General features: G+C 39.6%; 1 protein-coding gene across 3 annotated transcripts; it reads left to right on the top strand.

Annotated features, from left to right (window-relative positions):
- The first annotated feature begins 1,813 nt into the window (after positions 1 to 1,813).
- osbpl7 (oxysterol binding protein-like 7) lies at positions 1,814 to 15,725 on the top strand. Of its 3 annotated transcripts, none has more exons than XM_085467270.1 (21): positions 1,814 to 1,984; positions 2,415 to 2,558; positions 2,650 to 2,703; positions 2,859 to 3,125; positions 3,222 to 3,345; positions 4,310 to 4,428; positions 4,521 to 4,610; positions 4,799 to 4,822; positions 6,670 to 6,820; positions 6,973 to 7,079; positions 7,189 to 7,357; positions 7,668 to 7,814; positions 7,918 to 8,054; positions 8,608 to 8,745; positions 9,609 to 9,672; positions 9,814 to 9,892; positions 11,831 to 11,975; positions 12,048 to 12,198; positions 12,430 to 12,556; positions 14,068 to 14,190; positions 15,614 to 15,725. In XM_085467270.1, exons 1-21 carry the CDS (start codon positions 1,853 to 1,855, stop codon positions 15,720 to 15,722), a joined length of 2,601 nt encoding a protein of 866 aa, XP_085323396.1. In that variant the 5' UTR covers positions 1,814 to 1,852; the 3' UTR covers positions 15,723 to 15,725. The 3 variants fall into 3 exon arrangements, with proteins under 3 accessions (XP_085323396.1, XP_085323395.1, XP_085323394.1); XM_085467269.1 differs by having other exon boundaries at positions 4,521 to 4,619; XM_085467268.1 differs by having other exon boundaries at positions 4,521 to 4,619; positions 7,189 to 7,402.
- Positions 15,726 to 23,819: the final 8,094 nt, after the last annotated feature.

Below are 23,819 nucleotides of genomic sequence, written 5' to 3'. Positions count from 1 at the left end.
GTGAAATACATAAATAATTAATTAAATGTGTCAATAATTAATTAATTAAATGTGTCAATAATTAATTAAAATGTGAAATACATAAATAATTAATTAAATGTGTCAATAATTAATTAATTACATGTGTCATAACTATTTATTTAATTAATTAATTCCAATTTTAATTAATTATTGCCACATTTAATTCATTATTTAATGGTGTATTTAATTAATTCATTATGGCAGTCCTGGCGTTCCATAGAGGAAGCAGGTGGGGAAATAGGAACAGCTAGCCTTATTGAGCTAAACATACAAACTTTAAAACTGTTAGTTAAAGTTAAAACTGTTGATAATAAATTGTCACATATTTCCCCCCAAATCTGTGCACCTTAAAGCGTGATGTATTCATTATGATAAGATAAAACATAACATATTCTTAGATAAATCTTCCAACTTTGGCTTTGGTTTTTGGTCAGTAAAATGCTCTAAATCAGTGTGCTTGACTCTAGGATCCAGAGTGATCTGGTTGGAGGATTCAGGTGTGCTGTGCTATATCCAGGTAGCATTTATGATAGCAGGCTTGAACCAAGAGCTCAGCTCTCACCTGTGTTAGGTAACTGGATTACTTCGATTCCTTCCTTGTCTCCTGCTCTGCTCAGTCTGTTAAACACTTTCACTTGTTGCTCATGGAACTTTCTCACCTTTCACAGCTCTTCATACAGGACTAAATTAAACTGACCTAATGCAAGATTTGGTGAAAATAAGACATCAAGGTAGAAATGTATCAATATATTTAAAGTTTTTGTTTGTTTGTTCATGCAGGATTGTTTGCCAACTTATTGTTCACTTAAGTCCTGACTTTTTAAAGGCTCATAATTATGTTTATTTTTATTATTCATAGTGCTAGCGGGCATACAGGCAGGAAACGGGAAGGTGTCAAAGGAAGGAATGATATGTGACACAGTTAATATCACAGGTCTCAATGAGAAGTTTAATAATCAGAGGAACATATCAGTTTTCACCTGTCACTGATTAGTTGATCAATTATATTTTTTAAACCACTGGAATTTAAATATGTTTTAAGAACAGAGTTTAAGCAAATGAGCTTCGTCAGCTGATGGTGTTTGAGGTGCCAGAATCTTAAACACTCAAATGATAATTTTTCTCAGATTTGTTTAGATTTGTCGCCCAGAACATTAAGGTTATGAGAAAAAAATTGACCTTTTGTCTGATATTTAGAAGACTAGTAAAAAAAAAAATTATGCACATCCAGTTAAGAGGCTGTCTGCCTTACTTTGGCTAAAATAGATTTTTGTTGCAGCTAAAATAAGTGTGCACTAACTCTTTGCTAAAGGGCTGGTGTTACCTTTTAAAGGCCAGTTTGGATCAGGCGGAAATAAATGGGAAACAGGCTTATTGTACATGGAAGTGTCTCCAAGCCCAGTGTTCACTGATTTGGTTTAAAGGTTTGGTGCCGTTTTTTGTTTTTGATATTATAGGATAGTAGATTTTCTCTGGCAAGTGAAAATGTAAATGTTTGAGAAATCACTACTTAAGAAGTCTTGTGATGGTTATTTCAGTTATTTTTTGATTAGACTTTGACTGCTGTGGATGTGTGATGTGCTTTTCAGTTTTATGTTTATGTGGCTAAGAACAATGGGCCTGCATTGATTCATCAGATGTGGCATTCATTTCTGTTTTAAATTCTGCTTTATAACAGCTTAAAAATGGAAATAATTATAAGGAAGTAGGCACTTGTACTCTCAGAATAACCATCATCTCCTTGGTCTTCCTTTGATTTCAGGGGGATTTTGGTAGATCGCAGCAGAACTCGCTCACAACAAGAAGGGGAGTCTGAGGTCGGCGCTCTGAGATGGACCTGTCTGGATCTTCACTCAATCGCAGCCAATCGCTGGCAAGCGGCCTGGAGAAGACTTCCCACACCTGGAACAAGCCAGCCCACTCTCAGAGCAGCAGCACTCTGTCATCTCGCCACTCCAGACAGGTCAGACAGTTCGGTCTATGAAAACATGAAAATAAATAATATTCATCAACTCCACATTTCCTCTCGATCATCCCCATCCTCCCAGACGTTTTGAGACTGCTGAAGTTATATATATGTTTAAAAAGTCACATAACTTAATCAGTCTAATAAACAATCAAAAAACAATCAAAAAAGAACAGTTTATATGATCAGATGCAGCAAAAAAGCCACAAATCTTCAAATATATTTGGAATTTTTGCCTTAAAAAGTATTAAAGCGGTTAATCGGTTATCAAAATAGTTGCAGATTGATTTTCTTCAATTTACAACTTTAGGATATTTCCATTCATCCATTTAAACTTTCATCTTTATCCATTTATTTACACTGTAAGCAAGAAACGACAATTTTCCTGTTGAATCGGACACTTAATTTTTCTTCATACTTTCCACAGATTATCAAAGACTGGGAAGTAATTGACGACCTTCAGGTTGAAATGCAGGGAGCAGGTGACGATCCTCAAGACAGGACCGCCCCGGGAATCTGTGAAGGATATCTTCTCAAGAGGAGGAAATGGCCACTTAAAGGCTGGCACAAGGTGAGAAGTCAGTGCACTCATTCACAATGCTGCTCAAACGTCGGGTCTCTTTAAAATCCGTCAGTTTCAAAAAAGATGATCTCTTTTTCAGCGGTACTTCGTCTTGGAAGGAGGGATCTTACGCTACTCCAAAAATCAACAAGATGTAAGTGAAATTTTATGTTTGTCCAGACAATGCAAGGATTGACCTTTCAAACCAAACCACACCACCTCTAACCCAACTTTAATGTGATGTCTGATTTATTCAGTGTCAGTAAATAATCTTAATAACAAGCTTTCATATCACTTTGTTTTTGACAGGTGGCCAGGGGACGAGTCCAGGGCTCGCTAGATGTTAGCCTCGCAGTAATATCGATAAACAAGAAATCAAATCGGATTGATTTGGATGCAGAGGACATTCTGTATCATATGAAGGCAAAGAGTCATGAACTCTTCTACATCTGGGTAACCAAGCTACAAGCTCACCGCCTGTACAAGAAGAATGAGGCGGCTCATCTTCACAGCAGCGTCCTCCACACTTTGTCCCTTCCCACTGCGGCTGAACAAGCTCAGGGAAATGGAGATTTGGTAATAATGGAGTAAGAAAGTGACGTCAGACTGAAAGCCACAGTTGTTACAGGCCACCGAGAGTAACCCGGTGTTCTCTTGCCTCTAATTTATCAGAGCGCCACGGGGATGGCAGATTCAGCTGGAGTGTCAGGCGTGCTGCCGTCAGCTAACACAGCCGTGAACACGAAGGTGTCTGCCTGGCTGCAACAAAGCCACAATCCAGACATCTGTGTTCAAGGTATTTGTCTAATAATCCTAGCTGCAACGACAAAACTGAACAGGTGATTCTAAAAGTGGCAGTTTGTTGAGTACAGTCTTCAAGTTTCAGCATTAGGTTATATTGCCTGACATCCTCTGTTCTTCAACTTGGTTTTCTCTTTTTGATAATATATAATAATTGAGTGTCCATATAAAACACCCACAAATAGTATTTACAGAAAAGAAGACTTAAAGTAGGTGACTTAAAAATGACCAATGTGTCCTATGTGACTATTATTAGATTATTTATTAGGTGTGCAAAATGTCTAACTAACATTTGCTTTTGAGGTTGGTTGGAGTTCAGGTATTTTTCCGACTGTTCCAATAAGACAAGTGTTATTTACTAAATTCATTGAATTACTGATTGATAAAATGGTGAAAGAAACCTAATACAGTTATCCAGAGTTTCGTCAGACCTATTAAAATCACATTCACATCTCAATTATTACAAATGTTGAAAAGAAAAAGCTGGAACATTAAAATTAATATTAGTTATCATTAATAATGTATGTACTGTTGGATAGTTTGATTTAAATCAAAGTATATTGTAAACTTTTTATATCTTACATTTTGTATGCAAATTCTTTAGGCATGAAAAATAGCAAGCAACAATAACAATGAGGTAAAAGTACAATAAGTTTACTTAAATGTATTTTACTGTGTCCCGTTACTGTTTAGAGTTAAATTGGGGAAAATATAGTTAAATTTTCTTTTTTGTTGTTGTTGTCATTTTAACATGCTAACACCATTTAATAGGGGATAGTCATCTGCATAAAACTTGATAAACATCAAGTTGTTGTCTCAGTCCACCAGATTTAAAGAAAAAGGTGTTTTTCTTGCGCTCACAGTGCAACGGCTATTTCTGTATATTAGCTCTGTGGCCAGCAGGACTCTTTTGTGATTAATTAGTTAAAAAAATTTGCTTCCTTGATATTTCCTGCCAGAGCTGAACCGTTGTCATCTGGACCTTTCTGAGCTAAACCGCTTAATCCAGAGGCTGCAGGCACTGGAGGTGGGGCAGGCCTTTACTAATGGAGACCTGCAACGGATCATCAGCATACAGGTGCATATAGGCTGATCATTCAAGCATGTTGTACATACTGCATTATGTCTCCAGCAATAATCACATGAGAAAATAAACCTTTTTTGGTGCAGAATCTGTCACTGGAGAAACCGAAGAAGCCGAAATCAGGGAAGATCTGGGGTCATTCCCGCACACTGTCCAGAGTGGAGGCCCTGGGAATGGTAAGAATGGTCTGTAACCTTCACTTTCTTAAAAAGGACACGATCAACAAGATTGCTAAATGTTCATGTTCAATTTGACATATAGTACATCTTGGTTTTTGAATTTATACATTGAGTCAGCATATTGGGTTTATGAAATCCCAATTCTTCAGTAACATTTTGGGACCTTTCTCTAATCTAATCCAAAGCCTATTCGTGGGATTACTAAATCGGTGAGTCACTATTAGTACATGAGACAACTTCATGCTTAAAAATGTTTGAATGTTCTTCAGTCACACTCTACAGCAGACTTCCTAACCATGAATTATAACTTCATGAATGATGTTTTTTTTCCAGGGTAAAAAGGAAAACAGCACTGCCAGTGTAACCCATATTCTCTACTGTGTTGAGACTTCCTTAGTTATACATATGAGGACTAAGGTGCTGCTTGTGCACCTCTCGATTTTTGTAATCTGGCGTATGATCGTCGTGGTTTTTGCTAACATTTTAATGATATAAAAGTACAAAAGCTCAAAGATGATATAGGAGTTGTTGCAACTGCTTGGAAAGATTTTGTGGACAAAATGTTGAAAAAACCCCCCAAAAACTCAGCAATTTCTTTGATCCTGGTTTGGCCTCCTCTCCTTCTATACCAGCGCTGATATTGAACTCCAATTGTTCAGGAGAATACTGCAGTTACCTGTGCTGTAACATAACGTGAGCATAAATGGGTGTGACTGTGTGATGTCATCGCTGTTGCTCAAAGTGACCAATGCAGCAGGTAGCGGCAACCGAAGATGCAGCAGGTAGCGGCAACCGAAGATATGGTGTTCACGCTGTGGCTGTATAAGCACAATGTATGAGTGGTTTCTTGTGTTAATCTTGACTGGAACATATTTCTTAGAGCCCTGGAGGTGGAGAAAGAGTCTCTCCACTCTAGGTTACAATGTAATCAACCGTTTTGCACAAAAAAGAGCATAACAATGGCATGACTGTAAGATGTATGAACAAACTTGTTTACAGCAAATCTGCTTTTCCTGTCTCCAGTAATGTCAGCTGTCTATTCTACAGCTTTGTAGGTTTTCTTTCTTACCAAACAACAGGAAGTGATCAAACTAAAAAATGGCAAATTAATGCATTTGTAAGCAGCTTGTAAGACAGACTGTGGTAGCAGACATCCACATTTAAGACATTAATATGTCACTGATTAGAATGTTGTAATTTTATAGATTACACTCCTAGCCATGTCTTTATATTAGCCAGAAGCATAGGAGTATTTAATAACAATAATAAAAATTCGGTGCAATTCAGCCATCATCTTAACTAACTAACATCATGTGTAACACCCAAAAGCTCCAGATTTTATTCTAGTTTGTACAAATACATGTTAATGTAGATAAATAGGCTCAATAAAGAAACAAAAAGCAAGCTTTATTAGGAACAATTACAGAATACTGCAAAAACCTAATGTATGAAATCCACACAATCACAGACAATCAGACAGGGAAAAGGATACAGAGGGAAAAATGACTATATATACACACAATGTGGACAATTACGTAAGAAGACTTATGTAGCGAAATAAGACAAAGGTGTAAGAAATCAACAGCAGGTGAAGACAATGATGGGAGTCTACTCATCCAACTCATCTAAAAGAGCACACATTTCCCCAATATTAAACTATTCTTTCCGCTCCGTTGTAGGTGCTTTTGTAGTCTCTGTTAACCCCTAACATTAGAGGTCTTCACAAACCCAAAGAGGCCTAAAGGTGACATGCAAATACAACACACAGATGTCCCAAATAGACCCAAAGATCATTTGGATCCTCTCAGATGTTCTGTAAGCACAAACCTGAGATGGGCAGTAAAACAGGACTCCCACTTTCAGCAGTACTAGTAAGATTTGTGAAGATCTCTGTATGTTGGTGGTGCATTCCCATTCCCTGGTATAAACATTGGGACTTCCCTTCATAGTGCTAGTTAAACCTGTGCTGGATAACACAACACAACAGTGACATCTACTCACACAAAGATAGATAGCAAGGGAATCAACCACAGTCCTTCCTCTGTTCACTTCACAGCTGTCCTCAAGTCACCTGAGCAACTCGGCCCACCTCGGTGCATCGGTCCCGTGTATCCCCGACTACGTGTACTCTCAGCTCTCCCCTTCCACGGTCAATTCGCCCGAAGGGAAGAAAATCCAACAGGACATCTACGCTATGTCTCAACGAGGTCAGAGAAACATATAAACACAAATATGTCATCTACCGGTAGACAAAAGTTAATTTGAGCACATTTATCCTGGGAATCGCTTTATTGCAAAATATGTAAATGCCACAGATACCTTCCTGTTCAACAGAAACTGTTGTTTAATGCTCCTTTAGTGCTCAACTCTCTGAAGTCGGTGCATGAGACTCTGTCCCAGGAGAGGCAGAAGCTGCAGGCAGTCTGGGACGCTAACAACATGCACCAGTCTAACACATTAGCTCAGGTTAGATTTGTCATCTGGACTCTCTGTCCCACTTTATCCTGTTTGGTTTTTTATACTTGGTGGCTGATTTTCTTTGTTCATTCCTTTTTTTTTCTTCCCCTGGTGCCAGCCTGAGGCAGTGAGGCATTCATCCCAAGGACCTCCTTCAGTGGCAGACTCTGCTGCAGAATATTTTGATGCCAGTGATGACATCCTGTGGGGCAGCTCCTCTGAGGTGTCTGATGAATCCGGACTAAGTGACGGAAGCACCACCAATTCTGAGCCGGAGGAAGGACACAGTGGGTACACCAGTATCAGTGACCAGGGTTTAAAGTGTATAAAAAGTCAGTGGGTTTTTTTTATATCCTAAAAAAAATAGCTTTAATGTACTTGAATAGTATTGCTGAATAGTTCTACCTACTCTTCTTTCTGTATCTACTCTTTGATGTGAATATTGTACTAACTAAAACAACAATTCACACTATGTACAACCTGAAAACCACTGGCACTGATGCAGACTCTTATTCTTGTTATTGCCTGAATAGAAACATCCAGCCGTACTTTTATTCTTGATAATAATAATATTATTTTCTTTAATCAACATTGCAGCATCAGCTACCCGGAAGTACCGTGCCAGCATTTCCAGGACTCCCAACAGTGTTGTTCCCAAGAGCACTGGACGTCGAACAAAACTGCCTGTTCACTGTCCTGACAATAGCCATGTGGGGCTCGTGGCCATACTCTATAACAACATAGGTAAGAACCAGGAATCCAGACTTACTCAGTACTCGAATTGATAATATGCAAGAAAAGAGGCTTCGTGGCAGTTTTCAGAGCCCTCTGTTTTGTTTCTTCACAGGTAAAGACTTGGCTCGAGTGTCCATGCCAGCTGTTCTCAATGAGCCCATTAACCTGCTGCAGAGGCTGTGTGAAGAGCTGGAGTACAGTGAGCTGCTGGATACTGCCAACAACACATCAGACCCCTACCAGAGGATGGTAAGTCTGTCCACACTTAAAACGAGTTAACATACCATAAGATATACGTCCAGCTCAATGTGTGTAGTAAAAGATTAAAGGAAGTGCCTTAAAACTGCATTCTTTGTGATGGCCAGCAAGAGGCGGCTGTTCTGTTTGCAAAAAGACCTCTGCCTACATATCAGCCTATAAAAAAACAGCCCTCAGCTTTCTCACACTGTGACCTAAGTTAAAACTCTCACTTCGCTATGAACTGGTATTTTCCACATTAACACAAGCTTTGTATATCACTTACTCTACTCATCAAATCGAACTTTCTGTCAGTTACCCAAAATGAAATTTTGACAGAGTGGGGCAGATCCAGCATGCACTCCAGGTGGACAAGTGCAGGTGGTTAGAACTTACAGGGGCCTTTGAAGTGATCCAGAGATGCACAAGGAGATGACCTTAAAGGGGAAATATTTAAAATCGCAAGAGAAAGAAAATATAGCATAGAAAGCAATAACTAAATAAAATTATTTTACATGGGGATAAACAAAGCGACCTTTTATGTTTTGTGTTTTATCTCGTTTAGGTTTACATTGCTGCCTTCGCTATCTCTGGCTACTCCACTGCGACGTTCAGGAACCGCTACAAGCCCGTTAACCCGATTCTGGGGGAGACCTACGAGTGTATCAGAGAGGACCGAGGTTTCCGCCTCATCAGTGAGCAGGTATCTTAATCAGGTGTATCATGGTTATCTTTATACGCGGAAAACACTCAGTTACCTAGAAGGGATATTTATACAGCTGAACAGATATAGAAAAGTAGGAAAAGATGAATTAGGAAGGATAATCTAATTAATTAATAATAGATAATCATAGAGCTAATGATTATTCTTTTTAATTTAGAGAACTCCAGTGTTCCAGCTTATATTTGGGTATAAAAAATGCATGCAGTTTGTCTAAGCCTATCAATAATAATTTTTTACTTTTGAACAGGTTTTTGACAGATCTCTGAAATATCTCTTTAAATATCTTTGTAAAATCGAATAAATTTGTTATGCATCGTACGGTTGATACAAAATCCCACCGCATACCTCAACTTGCCTCAGGTCACACCGTTTGGGAAACGCTTTCTTAGAGCATGAACCATACCATGAAGTGCAGCAAATGAAAGGCTGATACTAACACTAGTGCTGGTGCGGCATTAGTTCTGCCTTGGTGCTTTTTAAGAACCACATATTCAACAGACAGTGTTAATTAGCAATCCTAATCTGAATTAGAAATCTAGGTAATTTCAATGGTAAGAGGATCGGGGTAGAGTCTTTAGTCTGGGCTGTCAATTTTCTAGTTTTTTGGATTGAATGCATGGAACCGGCTCTAGATTGGTTGGTGGCAAAGTGTCGGTGGAATAGGATTTGGTTTTGTAGTGCATACAGGTAAAATTGCTGCAGGTAAATCTGTTGGTTTAATGAGGAAGATGTATTAAATGGACACAATGTTTCCTGCTTTTTTAACTTGGGAACTTTGTTTCATTGTTGAGGATGAAATAGTTAAGACATAATTTTGTGATGAAGTCTCTGTACTTGCCCAGGTCTGCCACCATCCTCCCATCTCTGCCTGCCATGCTGACTCAGAGAACTTCTCCTTCTGGCAAGGTGAACAACTTCTTTTATCAAACCAGCACACTCTCTTTATCTGTTGTAACTAGCTGTTTCTGTCTTCTGACTTAATTATGCTTTTAGGAAGGATGTGAGTATATTGTATAGTGTCACCAATACTTTCTTACATCTGAACAGACCAGCGATGGAAAAATAAATTCTGGGGAAAGTCGCTGGAGATCCTGCCAACAGGAATGGTAAACGTGACTCTGCCGAGGTAAACGATCTGGCTTTATTTTCAATTTTTCCTCTCTGGCTGACATATTATAAAAGAACCCAACCAGCGATTGTTGATATTTGAAAATTTTGTTGGTAGATTTAAATGTTTAGCTAAAATGAGATGCAATGAGAAGCTCCTGATATAAAATACAAAGATAAGATAAGATAACCTTTATTAGTCCCACACATGGGAAGTGTGGGTGGTGTGGTGTGACTTAGACATCTGGGCCCGTATCCCTAAAGAATCTTTGTGCAAAAAGTGGCTCCTAGCGGCCAAATTCTAAGAAAATTCTCAGAGTCATGACGTTTTCTTAGAATTTCCCCTAAAAGTGACACGACAATCCCAGTTAATATAAAAGCTATTCCTCAAGATTCCTAATGCTTAAAAGGGCTCCTAAGGCGAGATCTGCTAAGAGCAGGGAAGAGGACTTTTAGTGGCTTAGGAGTTCCCCTAAGCAGCTGCACAAAATGGCCAACAGAAGAGGCAGGAGAGATGTCCTGCAAACACTGGATGACAGGGAATTATTGAGACGCTACAGATTGGATCGTGCAGGAATCATGTTTGTGGTGGATCTCCTTAGAGATGCAATTACTTCACCAACTCGACGCCACAACACTATTACACCGGAGACGAAAGTAATCACAACCCCGAGGTATTTGGCATCCGGGAAAATGCAACAATGCAGCAGTGATGACTTGGGTCTGCAATCACAGACATTGCTAAAAGCTGAGCCGTGTTACCCTCGTTAAGACCACACTGAACTTGTAACGTTGTGATTTCTACTTCATTAAGGACAGCCCCTTGAGATAGGCCATCTTGTTTTCAACAGGGTCCATATGGGAGTGAAAGTACAAAATATGTCAGCTAGGATATTAATATGAGCAAATAAGACACAAATCATTATTTGAACAGGGTGTAATGAGTTTAAGTTTTCACATATTTTAGATTCTAATGTTAGGCTATAACCCCTACAGCTTACTATTCATTTTCCAGATATTTTCTTGAATGTGAAATATTATTTACAATTACAGTCAGCATAAGATTAGAGTGTATAATTATGTTTATTGATTTGAGGGTATATCCTTTGCTCATTATCACCAAAAGCTCATTTCCATCAAACTTGTAGGATCAACCAATCACGGCTTTTGAAATGATGACTCATACCTAGCAACGGGGTCAACCACACCTCCTCACTAAGATAGGATTTTCCATCCATTCCTTGCTCAGAGTTCACTGAAAATGTTCTGGAATCACTTCTAAGCTAAAACTCCTGGCAAGGAATTTTTAGGTTAAGTTAGGAGCTCTCTGAGAGGATTCTCAGAATCTTTAGGGATACGGGCCCTGGATGCTACCCACTTCCAGGTGGGGCATAGCAGCTTTTTGTGAGACCATTTACACTAGCACATCTGCGTCTTTCCCACTGTGTCAGAAAGGTAGCTTTCCAACTAAAATTCCATTTTAGGGGCAATAATATAGCCAGAAAATTGAATGAGTAGAGTATTCAGTGAACAGCAGTTGGTTTGGCTTTGTAAAGAAAGTGATTTCAAAGCACTGAGCTGGCACACCATCTGAGGTGCCATAATTCCAGTGGTTCACCCTCAGGGCCACACCTTAGGATGGTAGTTAAGCTTTACATTGCCATGAGAAAAACTTCTTAAACGAAAAAGAATAAAACACTTGGTCATACCCGTGAATTGTTTCGCCACAGTCTGGATACTGTGGACTCCTGTGCTGTGTCTAAACTCAGTGTCGCTGCTGGAAACTGATTTTTTTTTTAAATTACACATGTTCAAAACCTTAAAAAACCCAAATAAAAGTATGAATCCTCACTTTTGAAAAGCTGCAATCAGAATTATTTGCCATCTTTTTTTTATTTAAAATTGACCATCTGTGTCAGTGATAACCAAATATTCTGCATTTGTGGGTTTTCCTCAGGTATGCTGACCACTATGAGTGGAACAAAGTAGCGACTTGCATCCATAACGTCTTCAGCCAGCAGCGCTATCTGGAGCATTATGGAGAGGTCATCATCAAAAACCTCAAAAGTAACATCTGCACATGCAAGATTACTTTTGTCAAGGTGAGGGACCACTCAGCGCTCGTGTCTTACACTCTTTAGATGCGAGATTAACAGGTTTTTCTTCTGCCGCAGTCTCGTTATTGGGGTTCAGAAACGAATAAGAATGAGGTTCAGGGTGTGGTGTTGGACCAAAGTGGGAGTGCCATTCACCGGTTTGGAGGTCTGTGGCATGAAGGCATCTTCTGTGACACTCTGCCGACTCCAAAATGCATCTGGAAGCCAAGTGAGTCCTAAATAACTAAGACATGCTTCCTTAAATGTTGTCTGTTTAGTTTTGACCATCATTTCTTTTTAGTCTGAGTCACGTGGTGGGTGCAAAAACGTCTCTTTAGAAGTTTAAATGGAGGTTAAGTGAGATGATTAGGTACTCTTTCTACCAAAATAGCTAATCAGGATAAAGCCAAGTGTCACGTTTGTGCCTCAGTTCACCTAAGAGGCTTCTATCACCCCACAGATCAACAGCCAAAGGATTACCTGCTGTATTATGGTTTCTCCAGCTTTGCCATGGAGTTGAATGAACTCCCTTCAGACTTGAAGCCTCTTCTGCCTCCTACAGATACGCGCCTGCGCCCAGACCAAAGGTCAGAAATCTTTCCAATGCAAAAAATAAAAAGGGAAAACCAAAACAATACTAGATGGGATTTGAACACAGCTGTGGTCCATTACAATGCTCTGGAATATTATCTATCTACAAGTAGATAGATCCATGTACTGCCCACTTTATTAGGCATACCTGTTCAACTGCTCCTTAACAGAAATAAATATCTAAAAAGCCAATCACATGGGAGCAACTCGGGGCATTTAGGCATGCAGTTATAGTCAAGACGACCAGCTGAAGTTCAAACCCAGCATCAGAATGGGGAAGAAATGTGATTTAAGCACTGGGTATTTAAGAACAACTCTGTGACACTGGGTTCAGAAACTGACTCCTAGTCACAGAGAGTATTATACAAATTGTTACAACCAAGGTAGGCAGAAGTGCATCTCTGAAATCATAACATGTTTAATCTTGAAGCAGATGGTCTACACCACAGGTGTCGAACTTCAGGCCTCGAGGGCCGGTGTCCTGCAAGTTTTAGATGTGTTCTTGATCCAACACAGCTGATTTAAATGGCCAAATTGCCTCCTCAACATGTCTTGAAGTTCCCCAGAAGCCTGGTAATGAACTAATCATTTGATTCAGGTGCGTTGACCCAGGGTGATATGCAGGACACTGGCCCTCGAAGCCTGGAATTCGACACCCCTGGTCTACAGCAACAGAAAACTACACTGGGTGCCCCTCCTCTCAGCTAAGAACAGGAAACAGATCACACAGACTCCCCAGAATTGGACAACAGTAGATTGGGAAAGTTCATTACCAGGCCTCTGGAGAACTTCAACACATGTTGAGGAAGTAATTTAGCCATTTAAATCAGCTGTGTTGGATCAAGGACACATCTAAAACCTGCAGGACACCGGCCCTCGAGGCCTGGAGTTCCACACCTGTGGTATAGATCCATCCTGTCTTACATCAACAGTTCAAGCTGCTGCTGGTGTGGGGGATATTTTCCTGACACACTTTAGGCCTGCTGACCATCATTTAAACACCACAGCCTAAACAAGTATTGTTCCTGCCCATGTCCATCCCTTTATGACCACACTGTACCCATCTTCTGATGGCTGCTTCCTGCTGAATAACACACCAGGTCACAAAGCTCACAACAATTTAAAACTGGTTTCTTTAACATGAAAGTGAGTTCAAATGGCCTCAAGTGGCCTTCACAGTCACCAGATCCCACTCCAACAGAGCATCTTTGGGATGTGGATGAAGAAGAGATTCACATCAAGGATGTGTAGCTGTTGTCACATGACAAACAGAAAACTCCCCTAGCACTTTAAAGTCCTTCTGTGCATTCAGGGGAAAGAGAGCAATGGCTGTAAAGGCCATAATGGTTGTTTTCACAACTACGTAGGAGGAGCCAGGTAAGAATGGCTTTGTATGTAAAAGTCAGCACTCCTCTGCAATACTGTACAGACTATAGTGTAGCACAAGCTAAAATCATCCAGAAACACGGAGTAAATATGGTGTAAGCTTGATGTCACCTTCTTGCAGAATGCTGGAGGATGGAAGGGTGGATGAAGCTGACAAAAAGAAGGACGAGATTGAAGAAATGCAGAGAGAGCGGAGAAAAGAGCTCGGCAAAAGGGGTGAAGAGCATGTTCCTCATTTTTTCAAGTAAGTCAATTCCCTTTAAAATCCAGGTTCATTGATAATTTCCATTTATCTTAATTGTAGTCTTCCAACCTTGATATTTGGTTATATCTTTGTGTCTGTATATTTGAAGTAATTGTACAGTTCTGGTTATTTGTGTGCCACATTTAAAAACAACTGCTTTTAGAGGAAAAAGCAGGCAGCTCCATAGACTGAAATTTGCTTTAGTACATGGATAAATCACAGAGGTGGGACCAAGTCATTGTTTTGCAAGTCTCAAGTAAGTCTCAAGTCTTTATCCTCAAGTCTCAAGTAATGTCAGGCAAGTCAGAGTCAAGTCTCAAGTCACTGGTGTAAAAGTCCGAGTAAAGTCACAAGTCTGAAACTTTGAATTTCAAGTCCTTTCGAGTCTTTAAAAAAAAAAAAAAAAAAAGCGAAAAAAAAATGTCGCAGTTATATGCTAAATGTAAATATTAGACCATGTGATTTTTAAATCTGTTTTTCTCAACACATGACGAAATAGTGAACTTAGAAAATATACACAAATTGTGAAATTGCACCTCTATGAAATGCAGCTCAAATAAACTTAGCTCCAAGAATAATTTTCACCGACAATTCTGAGATAAGCTGCATGTTATTCTTGGATGCGCTTGTAGGACCGGCTTTAAAATAGCATGACAAAAATATCATACACATTAAAGTTAGTTGACATCACAAAGTTAGATGAAGTCAGCTATCTCATCGTAGCAAAAGAGAAGCACCACCTACCGTTCTTTATGCAACTTCAACTGTCGGACAAAGTTGGAAGTTGTTCCATCGCTGTCTGTGATTCTCTGCTTGCATGTTTTGCATATTGCATTTCGTTTTTTTGTTGACTACTTCATAGTTTATGTACCTGAAAATAATAACTCCTTGCAGCATTTTTGAGCGTTTGTTTTCTTCTTAAAAAAAAATCTGGTTAATTTGATTTGCTGTGCTACAGCTCATGCACACATACGTACGGAGTGTGGTTGGAATAAATGAATGAATGAATTGAATTAATGGTGCACACTTTCTATATAATATGTGTGTTAAATTTTAGATTTGGGGTGAAATATCAAGTCTTTTCAAGTAAACCGGTTCAAGTCCAATTCAAGTCCCAGGTCACTGGTGTAAAAGTCCAAGTTAAGTCACAGTCTTAGAACATTTTTTCAAGTCAAGTCTAAAGTCATAAAATTAATGACTCGAGTCCAAGTCATGTGACTCGAGTCCACACCTCTGATAAATCATTCAGTAAAAATACTTACAGTCCATTCAGTTCTTGCAGCTTTATATGGTAACTTTGTAACTTCAGTAACATTATTTAAACATTTAAAATCATTTCTGCCATCAACAACATGCAAATTCATGAACTGTAGAAATGCCGGTGTGCAAATTATTATTCTTTATGGTTATTTTACATCATCAGGAGATCCAAAGATTCCTCTGGACGGGACGTGTGGTTGACAAACGGGACTTACTGGAAACTTCGAGAGAATCCAGGGTTTGCTAATCTTGAAAACTTAACTCTGTGGTGATGAGATGAGACTGCAGAAATGAGTGGACAAAACCACATGAAAGGACGAGATCATGGATATTCAGCCGTGGATATTCTGGACAGCACGTATGAACCACTCGGAGAGTGAAGATAGTGCTGCGGATCTGTTCTTGATTCTTCTGCACACCCGTGACTGGCTCATGGGAATCCTCAGATACCCAACAAACATTAATGGAAATACAATAAAATCTTATTCATTTAATTTTTTAGATTACTTAAATCAATATGCTGTTTTTATGTGAATTTCTTTTCCCCCCCAACAAACTCTAAACTCTTTAAGACTTAAAAATTGCTTTTCTCTGTGGTGTTTCTATCAGGATGCTGCTTTGTGATAGTTTGATCTATTGCAATTGAGTTTGAGAAAAAATTTGGTGGAGTGGTGGAGACCAAAATAGAGCAAAAAGAGTGTAAAGAATATATACATATATATAGTTCTAGAAACTGGAAAAACACATGGCTTTAAATATAAAAAACAGTGTCCTTAACTGCTATGTGTGCAAATGTTCTATATTGAGTATAGAATTTGATTCCAATGGTTCAAAACTTTTGAACATCTAAGCAGACCTTTAATTCAGACACACCTACACACACACAGACACAGGGACCACCTACAAGGTGCATTACTATCCATTACAATCTAGGTTTAGATAGTAATGGACAAAAACAGCTGGTTCTATTGATTCCCATCTGTGCTCAGTTTTCATTGACACTCCACAATTTTATGGATAATAGAAAAATACTGTGTGTATCCTTTGGCACACCCTGACTCCACTGGAGAACCACTGTGAAACCTCAGTTTATATGTTACAACAGACTCTTTATTCAGGCAAATCTAACTTCAGGCTACACCAGGGGTGGGCAACTCCAGGCCTCAAGGGCCGGTGTCCTGCAGGTTTTAGGTATCACCCTGATCAACACACCTAAATGAAATGATTAGTTCATTACCAGGCCTCTGGAGAACTTCAAGATATGTTGAAGAGGTAATTTAGTCATTGAAATCAGCTGTGTTGGATCAAGGACACATCTAAAACCTGCAGGACACTGGCCCTCGAGGCCTGGGGTTGCCCCTGGGCTACACTATACAACATATATTTAACTGTCCAAAAAATGAACTTGATATCTGTTGCTTCCTCTTTATGAGAACGTTTGCCTATCGTGGCTCAGGACATTCTGGCATAAGAGATTCTTGATTGAGAATTTCAATTCCTTTTGCCTAACTAAAGTCAAAGACAGAATTTGTCTGCTTTAGTTATGTTATCATTGAAATTTTTTTTTCCAAAAAATATATATTATTAACATTTTTGTATGTGTTTTTGACCTGTAATCTAAATAAGAGTTACAAATGTTCAGTAATCACATATTTAAAAGAGGAGATAATATATTATCCTTTGTTTATATGTCATTAATAGGAAAATGAGTATCCAGCTGGTTGGAAATCTGCACATACTGTATTTATACATTACATTAAACTGGTGATATCATGACTGTGTTTTTACTGGGACTGCATTTATTATGAGATGCCCTTTCTTTTAAAAGACCACTGGAAGTTTCTGGACATAAAAGAAGAAATAGACTTGAGATTGTTTATAATTAAGCAAGGCCTTTACTGCACTTCTTTTGCAGCAGGGGAAGGAGCTTAAAAGATGCTTTCCATAATACGACTATACCATAACACTTGGAAGATGTGTGACACACAGCTGGAATATTTCCTTCTCCTCTTCACTTCTGCTGCCCCCTGAACACGAAGGATGTTATGAGCATAAAAGAAAACATGCCGCAGTAGGAGAAACTATTTTCTCACCTTAAAACCAAGTGTTTACTATTAACCAGGTGTCTGAAGGGGTGTGAAAAAAATATTCTTTTATTTGTGCCTTTGGTTTCCTGTGATAAATGATGCAGTTTCCTTCTTCGAACCACTCATGTTGAATGGAGAAAGTTGCAACCTATAATCAGCATGTTCTGCACATCTCATTAATCAAATTAAATGTGCACAACCTGTAGGTCTCCTTAGTGTCTCCTTATAGATGCCCTGTTTTTGAAACACTGTACTTTAGCTATCTGAAAAACTGTCCATCCAAACCACTTCAAACTTGGCACTTGTACAGCTGGGGTCATAGTGAATTCAGCATTACACACTGCACAAACATCCATTCTCTCGTGTTTCTGGAGTCTAGCCTGGCTATCAAAGGACAGGAGGGTACACCCTGGTTGCATATCGTTTTACTGTGGGAGGAAGCCGGAGTACCCAGAGAGAACCCATGCAAGCAGAGGGAGAACATGCAGAAAGGTCCCGGCCAGATGGTGGAGTCAAACTCAAGGCCTTAACTTCATCATTGTGGCTGCAGCTCAGGAGGTAGAGCAGGTCACCTACTGATCAGGTTAGTGGTTTGATCCCTGGCTCCTCGTCTGCATGTCAAGTATCCTTGGGCAAGAAAAAAATGTATCTTTTTTCACTAGTTTTGCTTTTGGCTAGGGGCAGTGTCACTACTGGTATAACGAGATGATACCTGGCCCCTGCAGAGATTACACAGGTAGTCCAACATCAATATGTGCCACTGGCAGAAGATTTCCTGAAGGAGATTCCAGGAGATAAGCAGCTACTCTACGAGGGCTGGACAGGGCCGTAGAAAACCCTTAACCATCAGAAGGACCAGTATCTGCTCCTTTGTGCAAGGACGAACAGGATGAGCACTACCATAACTACAAAGCAGGACACTAACGCGAATGGTTCTGACCAAACAATCAGAAACAGACTTCATGAGGGTGGCCTGAGGACTTAACGTCCTCTAGAGGGCCCTGTGCTCACTTCCCGGCACTGTGTTGCCAGACTGGATTTTGCCATAGAATACCAGAATTGGCAGGCCCACCACTGGCGACCTGTGCTTTTCGCAGATGAGAGCAAGTTCACCCTGAGCACATATGACAGACGTCAAAGGGTCTGGAGAAGCAACATTCCTGATGCATGACAATGCCCAGCCTCATATGGCAAATAGGCAGTTCCTGGAGGATTAAAGAATTGATAACACTGACTGGACCCCACAAGCCTGACCTAAATCAACAGAGCACCATTGTGTTTTGGTCCATTCTACACTGCCAGGTTGTGTCTCAGTCTCATCAGAAGCTCAGTGATGCCCTGGTCCAGATCTGGGAGGATATCCCCAGGACTAGGGATGGGAATTGATAAGAATTTTGCATATTTGAAAAAGGGGAGACACTATTTAAATAGCTGTGCCTGTTCAAAACATGACTGTGGAGGACTTGCAAACTCTAGGTTGCAGCTTTCTCAACATGAGTGAGTGACTAATATCATTTGTCACAGGAAACCAAAGAGAAAAAATAAAATATTTTTCACACCCCTTCAGACACCTGTTTAATGAACTTGTTGTTCAGGTTAGAGTTAGAATGAGGTTCAGGGTAAGGTTTTGGTTTGACACTTACACTTAATTTAAAGCACACTGTGCAATCCCTGGCAAAGTGGAAAACTTCATTGTTTAGTTCTTTACACATGAAAGTTATTGCAGACCTTTTATAGTTGTTAAAGTATGGATTTCTGCAACATGCCATTAGACTTCTGGGAAGGTGGACGTTAGACTATGGCCTAGATTTAACATAGTACTATAACTCAGACTTTAGTTGCTGTGCTTAAACTGACATTTAAGCATTATGACTGCTTACGTTAAAACTTTCAATAGATTCATATCTGTGACTGTCTTCTCAGAGATAGGGAGAGAGGTACACATGCATACAGATGCAGGCATGTATGTTTGGCTATCTCTGACATAGACGATGGTCTCTCGTAATAAAGAAAAGCTATTACGAGAGAGTCCTGGTAATAGCTTTTAGGACCCACTAATCCAAAGGATCCCAAGCTAATACTGTACTTCCTCAGACCCTGGTAGTACAAGTGCCAATTTCGAAGTGGATTGGAAGGACAGGTTTTGAGGTAGAAAAGAAGAGATGTTTCAAAAGATGGCAACTTTAGGGAGATACTAATGTAATGTACAGATTGTGCAGATTTGATTTGATTTAAAAAAAAAAAAAGTAAATTGTAGGTTGCAGTCTTCACCATTCAAAAATGAGTGGGTCATAGGAAAAAGCTGTATCATTGGTCACAGGAAACCAAAGAAACAAATAAAAAAACTATTTTTCACACCCCTTCAGACACCCAGTTAATGGTAAGGAGTTGGTTTTAAGGTGAGAGAATTAGTTTCAGGTCAAGGTATGGTTTGGTCAATTTATAGCGGTGCATACAATCTTTCCCATAGTGGGTGACTTCAGTGTTTGCATTTATACTTGCAGTGGATCTGCGTCACAGAGCTGTGAAAGTGAGCTGAACACGTCGGTCACATTACTTTCACTGACATACAGAGAAAAGGCCTTAACTGACACTCAGTTCATATGCATATTGTCAGAACTATGAAAAGAGAAAGCAGCATATGTCTACACTGGCAGAATACTAGCTATTGCATTAACTTATGAACAAGCTAGATGGACTTAGGCCCAATTACTTTGTGATAAAGTTATTATCTTAGTGCTAATCAATTTACTGTGGATACACTGCATATTGATGCCAAATCTGCTTTTCACAGGTCAGGTCTGCATCTCTGTTACATGTAGTTATAATTCTGGGAAGGTGGATGTCATACTATGGTGCGAATTTAACATCTAAATCAGGCATTAGTTGTGATTCTTAAACTGAAAGGTAAGATGTCTATTAAAGATATTTAATGTCCTCTTAAAGATAGTCAAACATGTCGATGTATCCGTCTAACAGAGATAAACTTTCAAGTGAAATATAAGACCTGCTCATCTAACGTTCCTGAATGTTATCATGCTGTATATCTATACTGATGTGGACATGGCAATGTGTTAGAAAGGAGAGGAAGTGACATCATTTGATAGAAATGGCAATTATCCTATGGCACCCTGATGAGCTGAGGACTCATATACACGTGGTTTTCTACAGTGCGCATACGTGGGCATGCGAATTAACGCATTGCATGGCCCTGACATGTATGCAGAAATGTCAACACAGCGGGTACACCGAGAAGTGCAATCAGCGAGCAAAGCAGATGTCGCCAAAATGCGATCAGTGCTATTTTACGCAATAAAATATTTGCGCTTTTCCAAAAACAATCAAACAGTTTACAACATGCGTGTCACACCAAAAACAGCAGTTTCTTACCGAAGACGATTGGAAACCCTAACATCCATTAGCATTTCCGCAAGGGAAAAAAATCTCCATGTTACAATCTCCTTCACTTACATTTGGGCTTTGCTTCTCCTCACTTCTAATATGAAGTAATCCGCTCAGTGAGATGATGGGAGAAAAAAAACACAGAAGGTCCCCAAAATTGTAGTAACTTTTCCTCGGAGAGTCCGCCCCCCCTTCGCACACATCGACCTACTTTCCCTGCATGGGGTCTGATGGGATTCCCGATCCTGCTTCGGTAAGAAACTTGGTTATATTTCTGGTGTGGTGTGCATGTAGGGGGATGTTATGTTGTGAACTGTCTTGATATGCTTGAGTAGAGAAAGATTATTTTATTGCATAAAATAGCACTGATCCTCTGCCAGAGGAGGAAAAATCCGTTTCTGTGGGTCCGTGAACCACCTGTCACCTGGCTCAAAGACTCTACACACTCTTCTTACTTTTAAATAGCTTTACAACACAGAACATTACGGCTAACAGCTGGATTTTCCCGTATAGGTGCAGCTAGCCCAGAGGTGGGCAATTCCAGGCCTCGAGGGCCGGTGTCCTGCAGGTTTTATATCTCACCTTGGGTCAACACACCTGAATCACATGATTAGTTCGTTACCAGGCCTCTGGAGAACTTCAGGACATGTTGAGATGCTAATTTAGCCATTTAAATCTGCTGTGTTGGTTCAAGGACACATCTTAAACCTGCAGGGACACCGGCCCTTGAGGCCTGGAGTGTCCACCCCTGACAGCGACCAGCCACTTACTGCTGAAGAGACAGTCAGTGAAAGTGGACAGTATATCCTGGGTTTTAACACAAAACTCATTGTTGCAGCACCAAAGTGATCCCCTTAAACTGACTTTTCATTTTAGTGTCTTTATTTTCCTCCGAGTTATCGATTCTGCCACTAGTTAGCTAACATAAGCACAAGTTCTTTTTCCTCCAACTTTATTTCAAGAGGAACAATAACAACAAATGTAATACATGGAGGAGACAATGTACAATTTTACTGCAAAATTATTATAAACTAATGTAAATCTATTAGCTGCAACCAACCACGTGATGTCATGTTCCATACTGACAGAAGATAGCACTAAACATGTTTTTAAAACTTTAACTGTAAGCACTTATTTTTTAAAATCTGGCTTCACAGACAGAGTTACATGTATGTCATCTTTTGAGAGCAGGGCTCAGTGGTGTAAATTAGCCTTTATATGTGTAGCATTTCATGCACCCTCATTGTTTGGTCAGAGACATTCACACCAGTGGCCTGCTGGAGGGCTTTCACCACATGCTAAATCTTGACAAATCTACGAATCCTTCCAATCAAAACTTGTGGCCACACATAACTCATGAACACTCACACAAGAGTGAGACCATTCTGTCCTTGAATTCCCACTGAAGAGAGCAGAGCCCACTTCGCACACCTATTTCATTTTCAAGATTCATCTGCCAATCAGACAACAGAGGGCAGCAAACTGCCAGGTGGCACTGACACACTTAATTTTTTTGAACAGTGTGTTTTGCTTCCTGTGAGACAGGAAAGTGTTCTGAAGGTCCCTCCTTTTACCTGATTATTTTCAGAGAAATGTTTTATTTTTTTAAAAAAATGCCGTTAAGCCGCTAAACACTGACCTTTAAACTGCTCAAGCATAAAAAGGCTCATAACTGACGGAGTGAATCAGTGTCAAAACAAACAACTTTTAAATTGCATCTAAAATAACTTTCTTCTTTTGGATGCTCACAGCCTGTCACAAAAACACACCTTTGTTCTGATTTCTTTGGTGACACTATAGAAAATGTCAAAGATAAAACAGTTTGATAGGCATAAAGTAGTATTTTTGGCAGTGGCAACAGGTCTGATGGAGTGATAAATCCAAATTTTAAATCATTGGATCAAATTTTTCAGTATGTACTGAAGAGGTCAGGACAGCGGTACAACAGTGATTGTCTACAGGCATCTCTAAAACATGGTGGAGGCTCTGTCATAGTTTGGGTTTGCATTTCAGCCAGAAAGTGTTGGTGATCTTGTTGGTGATTGATGAAATAGTGAATGCAGAAAAGCACCATCAGATTTTGATTCACCTTGCAATATCATCTGGAAAGCATCTGACTGACAATAGACAGAAAAAAAAGTCATTTTCCCTGTTTTTCTGTCTGACTGTAAAATTGTAGTTGGTTAAATACTTACTCTCTGATCGTCTACAGTGCTGTACTTGTTTACTTATCTCAAAAACTGTCCACTCAATCTACTTCGTACCTGGATGGTGTTCTGCTGAGGGATCGGGTAACCGCAGCACTGCCTCTGAGATCATTTGGATGAGTGCGTCTTACATTTTACCTGAAAGTTGTTCTCAGTTTGAGGGACAGACATTTTCTTGGGAGAGGGGCACACATACACAAAGGCATGCATCTTTGTTAACTTTGAGAGGACATCCCATGACATTAAAGCACTCACAAATATCTTACCCCTCAATTTATTATTTGCTGAATCTGCTACAGAATCCACCTTCCCAGAAATGTAAATCCAGAAACAAAGACCTTATTAGCCTGTGATAACTTTCGCTTGTGATGGCAGAGCAATGAATACACACCACACGTATAAATGCAAACAATTAAGTTATCCACTATTGCAAAGATTGTATGCAGCATTCTAAATTAAGTTTAAGTATATCAAACCCATCTCACCCTAACCCAGCGGTCCCCAAGCTTTTTTGCGCCACGGACCAGTTTAACGTCAGACAAACCGGCCTTTAAGGTGTCGTGGATAAATACAACAAAATAAAACGATATGACCAAGACAAAAACTGGTATTTTGTGGTTTATTTTGTTTATTAGCAGCGTCCTCCTGAAGTGCGCCAACAACATTGAGAGTA

This window comes from Copadichromis virginalis, linkage group LG8, assembly GCF_057382275.1.
Source record: "Copadichromis virginalis isolate Kocher_CV1m ecotype Utaka linkage group LG8, C_Virginalis_male_GT1.1, whole genome shotgun sequence".
Lineage (NCBI taxonomy): Eukaryota > Metazoa > Chordata > Actinopteri > Cichliformes > Cichlidae > Copadichromis > Copadichromis virginalis.
This window is presented reverse-complemented; position numbering and strand designations above follow the sequence as displayed.

Bases quoted from the DNA above. Each gene is read 5' to 3' on its own strand.
- osbpl7 (XM_085467268.1), top strand. From the start codon at position 1,853: ATGGACCTGTCTGGATCTTCACTCAATCGCAGCCAATCGCTGGCAAGC. The intron at 3,126-3,221 runs GTAATAATGGAG...CTAATTTATCAG, and splicing joins CTCAGGGAAATGGAGATTTG to AGCGCCACGGGGATGGCAGA. The intron at 4,429-4,520 runs GTGCATATAGGC...TTTTTGGTGCAG, and splicing joins AACGGATCATCAGCATACAG to AATCTGTCACTGGAGAAACC.